This window comes from Mastigoproctus giganteus, chromosome 5 (assembly GCF_048544385.1).
Source record: "Mastigoproctus giganteus isolate SK-2022 chromosome 5, ASM4854438v1, whole genome shotgun sequence".
In the NCBI taxonomy this organism is placed as follows: Eukaryota; Metazoa; Arthropoda; class Arachnida; order Uropygi; family Thelyphonidae; genus Mastigoproctus; species Mastigoproctus giganteus.
In genome coordinates, this window is record NC_143579.1 from 109,206,997 (window position 1) to 109,219,308 (window position 12,312).

General features: G+C 36.7%; 1 protein-coding gene across 2 annotated transcripts in view; it reads left to right on the forward strand.

Annotated features, from left to right (window-relative positions):
- Window positions 1-12,312, forward strand: part of LOC150085629 (uncharacterized) — a 126,838-nt gene that overhangs the window by 70,943 nt on the left and 43,583 nt on the right. For both annotated transcript variants that reach the window (XM_090374145.1, XM_090374146.1), the window contains exon 6: window positions 10,520-10,665. In XM_090374145.1, coding sequence (XP_090230271.1) covers window positions 10,520-10,665 — 146 coding nt within the window. The remainder of the gene's footprint in view (window positions 1-10,519; window positions 10,666-12,312) is intronic.

The following is a 12,312-nucleotide window of genomic DNA, read 5'->3' on the forward strand; positions in this document are numbered from 1 at the left end:
TCCAGCCAGTTCCTAAAAAGGGTGACAAATCCCTCCCATCCAATTATCGTCCCATTGCAATTACTTCTACTCTTTCTAAAGTAATGGAGAAATCAATTAACCGCCAACTCTTAAACTACCTAGAAACCTTCCGTCTGATCAACGATCGCCAGTATGGATTCCGTCAGTGTCGATCCACTGGTGATATTCTGGCTTATGTTACCCATTTATGGACTAATTCAATGGAAAGGTTCGGTGAAACACAAGTAGTTGCTCTTGACATCTCAAAGGCTTTTGATCGTGTTTGGCATAAAGGTCTTCTAAACAAGCTTCCATCTTATGGTTTGCCAACTGTTTTTAGTAATTGGTTATCCAGTTTTCTCTCTGATCGCTCACTGAGGGTGATGGTAGAAGGCTCTCTATCTTCTAACTTCTCCACTAATGCCGGTGTCCCCCAAAGTTCAGTTCTTTCCCCCACTCTTTTCCTCTTGTATATTAATGACCTTCTTCCATTGACTGGAAATTCTATCCATAGTTTTGCCAATGATAACACATTGCATTCCACTTATCATTTTTAGAAACCTTACCCTGCTCAATTAGTTTCAACTTCTCAAATATCCACTACCAATTCCTTAAATGCCAATCTTCAGGTAATTCTCCAGTGGGGCAAAGACAACTTAGTTGATTTCAACCCTTCTAAAACTCAATCTTGTCTTATATCTCGCAAAAAGGATTCTTCTGCTCCTATGCTTATCTTTAGTGACACTCTGATTTCTAATCAAAATGATATATCTCTTTTGGGGATTACCCTGACTTCTAATCTCTCTTGGCACAAGCACATTACAAATATTGCTTCCTCTGCATCAAAAAAACTTGGTTTTCTCTTTCGCTCACGGCGTTACTTTTCTTCCAAACAACTGCTCACTCTGTATAAATCGCAAATCCGCCCTGCCATGGAATATTGTTCCCACATCTGCGGTGGTGCCCCCAAAACCTCTCTCAGGCTTCTTGATTCCATTCAGAAGAGGGCAGTTAGGTTAATTAATGATTTATCTCTAACAGAGTCTCTCCACTCGCTTTCTCATAGACGCACTGTTTCTGCTGCATGCCTCTTCTACAGATACTTCCATGGGCACTGTTCTTCTGAATTGGCTTCTATAATTCCCGCTCTCTCTTTCAAAACAGTCCAAACACGTGCTGCCACCAGCCAACATCCATTTACTGTCCAACTTCAAACTCACAGAACAAACTTTTCATTTTCCTCATTTATTCATTTAACTGCCGTTTTCTGGAACAACCTTCCTTCATACGTATTTCCTGAAAATTACAATCTACAGAAGTTCAAGTCCAATATCAACAAATATCTTCTTTCGTCTTCTCAACCTCCAACCCAAGCATGGTACTAAGTACTATAGGGTCTAATACCTCTCGTGTTTGGGGTTCTCATAAAAAAAAAAAAAAAAAAAAAGTGGATGAATCTGATTCATCCCCTTCCTTCTAGAGTTTATGTAAGTAAAAAGTCTTCTTTGCATCCTTTGCCAAAGATTTTTCGTTATCCTGCCTTCGCCTACCCAACCTCCTTTGTGACTTGATTACAGACCAGCTTTTATCTACTTATATCCAGCTTCTTTGTCACCTGATAATCTAGATGCATCCCATGCACTTTTCTTCTCTTCTCTGCCACGAGTCTCATTAGTTAATCTGACACCCACTTAGGCCTAAACCTTGAACAATATTTCTTGGTTGGTATGTAAAGCTTAGTAGCTTCCAAGATAAGTTCTTTGAATGCTTCCCATTTTGAATTTGCTATTGGTAACATCATGAGTTGGTCCCACTCTATAGAATTTAAATACTGTCTCAGACCATCATAGTCACCTTTACGAAAGCAATAACCCTTCCATTTACAAATGACGGTAGTTACCTATTCGAGTAAATACCACTTCAGCACACTGTGATCACTGCCACCTAGCGGTTCCTCTCTCTGCAGATTCTTAAAGCATGAAGAATCACTACTGATAATCAAATCAAGAGTATTACTCCCTCTAGTTGCTTCCTGAACATGTTGATGTAGAAAACAATCATCCAATAAACCCACAAATTCCAGTCTATATCTGGGAAATTAAAATCCCCCATTATAAGACTCTCTGATTTACTGGTCCACTCTATTTCCCTGTACAGTTACTTATTATACTTATCACAGCCATGAGGCCTATAGCACACTCCTACTCTCAATTTTGATCTCCCAATGCTTATGTCACACCAAACTGACTCGACACTGCACTATCCAGCGATGTCGACTGGCTTCGCTTCCTTGGATTTTATGTGTTTGTTAACTAATAGCATAACCCCTCCTCCCTTCCTATCCTGTCTATCCTTTCTGTAGACGTTGTACTCCCCAAATTCCTGTTCTGCATTCCTTATATCTGTGTCACACCACATCTCTGATATCCCAACAATATCCGCCTTTGATGCTTTGAGCAATACCTCAAATTCATCAAATTTATATACCAAACTCCTAGCATTGGTGTACACGCAAGTATACATGTACCTGTTCTTTTTCTTAGCTACCCTAACACAACCCATGTGTTTACTTGTACTGCAACGACTCCCAGCAGTCTCTGAAATATCCTGCATCTTGTTTTCCAGGCTTCTGCTCATTCCAATAGAAGCTGTGCAAGAATCACTTTCACCTCTGCCAGTGACTACTGTTAATCTATTAGTCCTTGTATCCTCCCAAGCTAGCAGTTTTTCGACCCACCTAACACTGCCTCGATAGCATCAGCAAATATTCTTGCACCCTTTCTATTCAAGTGTATCTCGTCCCTGTAGAAGCAGTCCTTTCTGTTAACAAGTACTGACCAGGCTGAAAAAAATTGTACCCCTTGAGCCTTGCACAATGTTTCCAGGGCCGAATTAATCGACAAAGCTCTCATCATATACTCCCTCCTATCGTGTCTGGGCAGAATTGCAGACACTTTCAAATTCAACCCTAATTCACGGCTTTTTTTCAACAGTGACCTATACTTGTTAAGTAATTCTGCCGGTCTCGTACTCTTAATATCATTAGTGCCAACGTGTACAACTATATCACCTTTTGTGTGCCCTTAAGAGATGATATCTGCTCTACAACGTCATCAACCTTTGCCCCTGGCAGACATACCCTGGTTCTGTTCCACCTGTCCTTTTTACAAAGCATGTTCCCCGTTTCCCTGACAATAGAGTCACCAACAACTATTAGTTCCTGTGGGACCAGCGCATTCTGCCTTGGAGGTTGCCGCTGTGTTGCATGATGACTAAGTGCAAGCTCTGGCGTTGATGTGGGCAGCTGAGGTCTTGATGGGCCCCTCACTTTAGATCCTTTGAGGGCATCCACCCTGTCCTCCGAGCTCTCATATAGGCCCATAACAACCCTGAGTTGTCGCCTGATTTCATTACACTCCTTGCATCGCGCACACACAAAGACATCCCTCATGGCAATATCATGTCCCGTACCCGATTGCTCCACAAACATCATGCAAGCAATGCATTTTAAAAGGCTGTGATTCAGAGGGCAACTGCACCCCTCAGTTCTCCTCTGAGCCACAGCACTCCCATTAGCCTGACCCTTTTGCTTTGCTACTCTGGTCTGTGTCATGATTTCGATTTAATTTCAATAAAATTTCAATTTCAGTACAAAAATATAACCCTAAACTTGTATCCCAACACAGTTATAATGCTATATATATTTTTCAGTATCAAATATTATCTACGAGTTCCGTTTATATAACTTCCGTATCAAGTTATGTATTAATTAATTATGTTACGTTTGTAATCTAATTCGTTATATGTATTTAGTTAAAAGTACAATTTAATTGACAAGAAGTTTAACAAAATTAATAGATTTTGCTGATTAATTGACTATATTATATACTATACTATACTAATGCTATCTAGTTCGGGATATAACATTGTATCGTATAACAATGGCGCAAGTTACGAACAGTAAATCTACGGACACTTATGTATTAATTAACTTCCAAATCTCGCTGTCTCAATTCAGAATAAATTAACGATCCTGACTAGGTCTCTAAGCTACTTATAGAAAATAATTTGATGTATCAATTGGTCAAAGCGGCTAAATATGGCTAAAAAACTTCTCGTTCAGCGGAGCTGCAACTTGTAACACGTGGATATGATACCCTTACCGATACTTTTATGCAATTACAAGGCCGAGTAAAGAATAAATACACCAGATTAATCAAAAAATCACAAAATAATGCTATACTACTAAATTTAAACCAAAAGTTTTAAAAAAACAGTAATTTTAAATCAATAAATAAGAAAATCCACTTAGCGGCTTTGAACACGTCTGGCTCCCACTAGCCCCGTCAGCAGACTACAGTTACCTGCACAATTATCCCCAGGTCCTTTTCATTCTCTACCACTGTCAGTGTAGTACCACAGAGTTGATACATTGTTCTGGGGTTGCTGTTTCCCATGTGTAGTACTTTACATTTGTCAATGTTAAACTTAAGAGTTTAGATTAAGAGTATTACTCCCTCCGGTTGCCTCTTGAACATGCTGCTGTAGAAAACAATCATCCAATAAATCCACAAATGCCTTACTAGTATGCAAGTCCAATCCACAAGTTACAGTCAATATCTGGGAAGTTAAAATCCCCCATTATAAGACAATTTGATATAATGGCCTACTCTACTTCTTTGTACGGTTGTTTTTTATACTCATTGGAGTCATTAGGTCTATAACACACTCCTCTCAATTTTGCTTTCCCAGTGCTTATGTCACCAAACTGACTCAACATTGCACTGTCCACCCATGTCAACTGGATTCACTTCCTTAGATTTTGTGTTTCTTAACTAATAGCATAACCCCTCCTCCCTTTCTATCCTATCTATCCTTCCTGTACACATTGTGCTCCCCAAATTCCAATTCTGCATTCCTTATATCAGTGTAACACCGTGTCTCTGATATCAGAACAATATCTGCCTTTGAGATTTTGACCAGCACCTCAAATTCATATATCTATTATGGTGATAAACATAAATATAAGAAATTAAATAAAAAATGATGTAGTAAGCTGATTAGATGGGAGAAAGTAAAATGAATATTGCAGAGGAATACAGCAAACTTCTCCCTACTTTGCCTATAATGTTGAAAAGTTGGGGGAAAAAAAATTCTAGTGCATGCATCAATAAAAAAATAGGAAATTAATTTGTGGAGCAAAATGTGAGGAGGAAGGGTACCACGAAATGCATTCATCTAATTTGAAGGAAAAGGCCAATTACTTAGTACTCTACCATGGAATTAGCAATTTCAAATTCAGCAGTGGATGGCTCCAAGGATTTAAGGGAAAAATAACTTAGTTCATGAAATTATTATAATTAGCCATATGGTGCAAGGGAGCTTGAGGCTTTTGGTGCACCAGCTGAAAAAAAAAAAATTCTGGGTTACCCGAGAGAGAGAGAGAGAGAGAGAGAGAGAGAGAGAGAGAGAGAGAGAGAGAGAGAGAGAGAGAGAGAGAGAGAGAGAGAGAGAGAGAGAGAGAGAGAGAGAGAAATACAAGGGAATTGCCAAGAAAGAGAAGAATGATTATATCCAGCTCAGGACCCTGGGTGTGCTAAGCCCATACTCACCAGCCCCTGGGGATTTTTTTGTGATGAGTTTGGATCAATTGACAAACTAAAAATTACAGACTTGGTTTTGTAAATTACAGACTCTGTACAGTCCATTCTTAAAAAATATGATGGAAAGAACATTTCTCATCTTGATGAGACAGGTATATTTTAAAATTTTCTTCCAAATAAAACACTTACTATTCAGGAAGATTCTTGTAATAATGGAAAATTAAGCAAAGAAAGAATAACTGTTTTGATATTCTACAGTGCAGCTGTTAATACAGTACCTGCTTGTGATTGGGAAATATGCCAAGTCAAGATGTTTAAAGTAGTTAATCAACTTCAATGTGATTGTGAGGCCAATAGAAGTGCTTTTAGTTTTTCAACACAAAAAAGAACATTTTGATGATTCTAGGTCATTTAAATTTTACAGCACATTCTGTTGAGGTGCTCAAACTGAAGAATATAAGGCTATTATTTTCACTTCCCAGTACCAATAGCTTTATGGAGTTCCAAGCGTTATGTGGAACTTCCAGTGTATAGAGCCTGTCTAATAAAGTATTTAATCTGTTGCATAGAGGCAGATAAAAATTTTCAGCAAAAGTGGGATATCTTGGATGCTGTTCATAATATTATTGCTTGACATGGTACTATATCAAGTATAATTATCATCTACTTCACAAAGAGTGGCTTTGGAGAGGATATCATTGAAAAATGTTCCTGGGAAACAAATATGAGACATAGCTATTAAATAATGAGACTGTTGTAATGAAATATTCATACCTTACAAGTTATCCCCTTCAGAATAATTGCCTTCGGCTTGCAGACACTGTTCCATAGGATTCTTCCAAGCGCAGAAACATTTCTGGAAGTTATCTTCTGTTTGTCCTTTAAACACTTTGGTTGTTAAACAGTATTCAGTGGACTGAAAATGGGTGCCCTTAAATACACTTTTCAGTTTAGGGAAGAGAAAAAAGTCACAAGGGGCTAGGTCTAGAGAGTAGGATGTATGTTCACACACAGAGATTTGGTTTTTGGCCAGAAACTGGCAAACAGAATGCTTTGTGTGCTGGAGCATTGTCTTGATGGAACGTCTAAACCATCCTTCCACAATTCAGGTCTCTTCTTTTGAATGTTTTCATCAACCTTGTCAGAACTTCATTGTAGTATGCTTCATTAACAGTCTGATTTGGTAGGATGTATTCAGCCACAATAATTCCTTTAATATCGAGGAAAACAAGAAACATCGTTTACATTTGTGATTTTGACATTCTCGCTTTTTTTGTTCTCGGGGGATTGTTTTGTTTTCCATTGCACTTGACTGTCTTTTAGTTGTTGTTATGTTGTTTAATGACACAAGGGCTGCTAAGGCCATATTGTGCCCTGTGTTTTAGTTTTTTTTTATGAAAACCCCAAACTTGATAGGTATAAGAACCTATAGTACTTAGTAACGTGCTTGGGTTGGAGGTTGAGAAGATGAAAGAATATATTTGTTGACATTAAACTTGAACTTCTGTAGACTGTAATTTTCAGGAAATACGTATGAAGGAAGGTCGTTCCAGAAAATAGCAGTTGAATGAATAAACAAGGAAGGTGAAAAGTTGGTCCTGTGAGTTTGAAGTTGGACAGTAAATGGATGTTGGCTAGTGGTGGCACATGTTCGGCTGTTTTGAAAGAGATAGCGGGAATTATAGAAGCCAATTCAGAAGAACGCTGCCCATGGAAGTATCTGTAGAAAAGGCATGGTATATCTATGAGACAGTGAGTGGAGAGACTCTGTTAGAAAAGTCATTAATTAACCTAACTGCCCTCTTTTGAATGAAATCTAGACTCCTGAGAGAGGTTTTGGGGGCACTGCCCCAGATGTGGGAACAGTGTTCCACGATAGGGTGGATTTGCAATTTGTACAGAGTGAACAGCTGTTTGGAAGAAAAGTAACGCTAAGAGCAAAAGAGAAAACCAAGTTTTTTAGATGCAGAGGAAACAATATTTGTAATATGCTTGTGCCAAGAGAGATTAGAAGTCAGGGTAATCCCCAAAAGAGAGAAATCATTTTGCCTAGAAATCGGAGTGTCACCAAAGATAAGTATAGGAGCAGAAGAACCCTTTTTGCGAGATATAAGACAACACTGAGTTTTAGAAGGTTTGAAATCAACTGAGTTGTCTTTGCCCCACTAGAGAATTATCTGAAGATTGGCATTTAAGGAATGGTAGTGGATATTTGAGAAGTTGAAACTGATTGAGCAGGGTAAGGTTTCTAAAAATGATAAGTGGAATGCAATGTGTTATCATTGGCAAAACTATGGATAGGATTTCCAGTCAATGGAAGAAGGTCATTAATATACAAGAGGAAAAGAGTGAGGGGAAAGAACTGAACCTTGGGGGACACCAGCATTAGTAAAGAAGTTAGAAGACAGAGAGCCATCTACCCTCACCCTCAGTGAGCAATCAGAGAGAAAATTGGATAACCAATTACAAAAAATTACAAAAAACTGTTGGCAAACCATAAAATGGAAGCTTGTTCAGAAGACCTTTATGCCAAACACAATTGAAAGCCTTTGAGATGTCAAGAGCAACTGCTTGTGTTTCACCAAACTTTTCCATTGAATTTGTCCAAAAATGGTTAACATAAGCCAGAATATCACCAGTGGATCGACACTGATGGAATCCATATTGGTCATCGTTGATCAGACTGAAGGTTTCTAGGTAGTTTAAGAGTTATCGAAAAAAAGTCACAAAGGGCTAAGTCTAGAGAGTAGGATGTATGTTCACACACAGAGATTTGTTTTTTGGACAGAAACTGGCAAACAAAGAATGCTTTGTATGCTGGAGCATTGTCTTGATGGAGCGTCCAAACCATCCTTCCACAATTCAGGTCTCTTCTTTCGAATTTTTTAATCAACCTTGTCAGAACTTCAATGTCGTATGTTTCATTAACAGTCTGATTTGGTGGAATGTATTCAGCTACAATAATTCCTTTAATATCGAAGAAAACATGGTTTTCATTTTTGATTTTGACGTTCTTGCTTTTTTTGTTTTTGGGGGGGGGGGAGATTGTTTTATTTTCCATTGCACTTGACTGTCTTTTAGTTGTTGTTGGTATGTTGTTTAATGGCACAAGGGCTGCTAAGGCCATATTGTGCCCTGTATTTTAGTTTGTGGATTGTACTGGAGCAACCAACTTTCATTGCAGGTAATTACAGTAGTCAGAAAGTGTAGATATTCAATTTTTTCAAAACCTGTTCACAAATTTGGAGTCATTCTTTGATCTTCATTCAGAATTTTTGGCACCATCTTGATTCATTGTTTCCTTCTTTTTTCTGTCATTTTTCTGGCAAACAGCAAGAACACCAGTAATGATACCTTCTCTCACTGCAAAGCAAATGAGTGTGTAGGAATGTGACTTGACAGACAACTAGAGAAGGTTTTTGAGGTCAACTGCTGTGCCTTTGTTTCACAGGTGGCACTTGGTGTGTAGTGGCTGCACACAGAGGTGTATTGCTAAAAAAAAATAGTACCGGAACGCTTGTCGTAAAAAAAATAGTACTGGAACACTCGTTCTCCAGAAGACTATATGATAACGCAACATCTACTGTACAGTAATTGAATCAGACTTCAGACTCACGGTTCATAGAACAACCAGTTCTAGCATTCAGCTCATGGCAAATCAAAATGCAGCATTTGCACTCATCACAGTATATCTCATTTGTTGGATCTCTTTATCTAACACATTGTACTTTAGTAAGAAACATTCAAGTTTCATTGCAAAATTTATATTTTTATTTTTAAATAAATTTTTAAAGAAATTTATTAATTTTAAAGGTTACTATTAATATGTATTTTTAGTAGAAATGGGTAAAATGGATATTATGCCATTATTTCATAATTATTAGGTGTATAAATTTAATGATTTTCTATTATGACATTTAGAAAAAAGTACCGGAATGTTGTTCCGGTGAGTTCCGGCCTGAATACACCACTGGCTGCACATATAGTCTTGTTATTTAATAGCCATACCTTGTATAATATTAACATTGAGAAATGGAAGACTTTGAAGGAGCATGTGAATTTTGTCAGAGAATTTGGGGAGTTTAAGGCTCATAATGATATTGCTATCACAGTAATGCCAACACCAGAAATTCTTCTAACAGCCAAGCAAATATATGTTGTTACCAGTGTAAAAGTTAAAAGCACACATGCTGCCCTCTAAATAAGATGCCCAAAATGCACTGAACACAATATGTTGGCCTGCAGTGACGTTGATAACGGAACAACTGTTGCATTTGATAATATCTATGCTCTAGTTAAGAATGCATATAACACAAACTGAAAATGAAATTGGATTCTTTCTTTAAATTATATAAAGAAATTATATATTTGTATGTTTCCTTCAATGTTAAGACTATGATTCTGTTTTTATTTGTATTGCCAATTATACACTGTATTTTCATTTAAATTATATATTTTTACCTCATGGTTTTTCTTATAAATAAAATAATATCTAAACAAAATATGCATTATTATTAGACAAAGCTTACATTAAAGTTAACTAATATATGTACCAAAGAAATGGTCAAGTTGTGATATTTTTGGCAGACCTTGTTATTTACAAAACTTTAAAATTTAGCTCTCTTGATCATTGTATTAATGAGATTCTACTGTATTGGTAAATTTTATTAAAATTAAAAATGTTTTAGAGAGCAAGCACAGGGCTCAATACAGTGGTATGTCTTCAAGCTGACCTTGTCCATAGCACATCTTACTTGATATTTTTAAAAAGGCTGTTTTGTTTAGCTAGTGACATAATATGGGAAGTATGTATCTTTTGTTAAAATATTTTTTTGCAGTAAGAATTACTGGAGAAAAATACTCTTACTTTTGCAAATATTTTTAACAATTTGAGTTTTTTTTCCTTCATTTCCCAGGTATTGCAACCCAACTTATAATTTTCCTTCTCAGATCACTACTCTGAGATATATTGCTGCGGTGGCTGTTCAGAAGATTTCAAAAAATCCTAAAACATTAATAGTTTGTGGAAGTTACACTATTGGCAAAGAAAGAGTCTTTCTAGGTATAATCTTTTATATAGTTGTTTTATAATATAGACAGTGGTTCTTAAACTTTTGCTGCAGAAGAACCCTTTCTTTTAAATAGAATTTCAGAAGTAAAATTTTACATCTTTCAAAACCTCTTAAAACATGTGGAAAAGTTTTCCCACTATTATTTTCTATTATTCTAAAGTTCTCATTAGCACCATTAAGGCCTTTCATAGAAATCACTGTTGTGCAGAACAGTTTGAAAAATACTGACATATAATATCTAATAAAATTATTTAGAAAAAAGTGATAACTAGAAAGAATGTGATTTTGCATAAAATTATAGAAGAGCATTTAATTAAACTAACTAGATTACTAATTAATAATAAACCATACATTTTAACTAAATCAGTGGATGGCACTATATGAATACCATTCTAAAAGTAATGCCCACTTTTTTTTTTTTTTTTTATGAAGTTATATTTATTATACAGTATTGTTACTTGTGCACTATATAGTTGCATTATATAGAAATACTGTTTTTCTACAGTCATCACCATACTCAGTCACAGCTTTCACGAGGGAATGATTAAACCCCAAGGGCACCATATGTGGAGTATGGGCTTTGCACACCCAGGGCCCTGAGCTGGATATCATCATTCTTCTCTTTCTTGGTGATTTCCTTCTACTTCTGACTCTTGTTCTCTCTCTCAGGGTTAAAATAAAAAAAAAATTTTTTTTTTTTGGCTGGTTCAGCATAAGCCTTGGGCTTCCTTGCACCATATGGCTAATGATGATAATAATAATAATCTGCAAATTTTGTGCCAAAAAAATCTATCCTTCCATCTTGCTATAAAAATGGTATAGTTCAAGATTAGAACTGTGTAGGGAGATTAGGATAGGTCATTTCACTTCATTTTGATTGAATATCATTGTGATGCAGTAGAACTCCAGATATTGACTGTAACTTGTGGATTGGTCACTCGCACACTAGCAAGTCTTTTGTAGATTTATTGGATGACATGTTTTCTGCAGCAGCATGTTCAAGAGGCAACCAGAGGGAGTAATACTCTTGATGTGATTGTCAGCAGTTATTATTCATGCATTAAGAATTTGCAGATAAAGGAACCACTGGGTGACAGTGATCACAGTGTTCTGATGTGGGATTTATTTAAAGATGTAACTACCATCAAGGGTAAAGGGAACGGTTTTTGCTTTCATAAAGGTGACTACAGTGGTGTCACAATTTTTAAATTCTATACAGTGGGATCAACTGATGGTGTTACCAATGGTGAATTCTAAATGGGAAGCCTTCAGGACTTGAACTTGGAGGCTACTAGGCTTTCCATAGCAACTAAGAAATGCTATTCAAGGTTTAGGCCTAAATGGATGTCAGTGGAATTAATGAGGCTTGTGACAGAAACGAAAAATGCATGGGGTGCATATAAATTATCAGGTGACACAGAAGCCTATGTCAGATATAAGCTTGTCTATAATCAAGTCACAAAGGAGGTTAGCATTAGCATTAGTTGAGGCATATGATGCAAGAAAGCAAGCTTATAGATAATCAGCCAAAAAAAAAAAAGAAGAAAACTTTCCATTTCACCCATCTGGTCACTCCAAATGTTTGTCTTTTTCAGCCTTAAATTTATTTAAGCTATCAACTTTTGCAACAACAGATG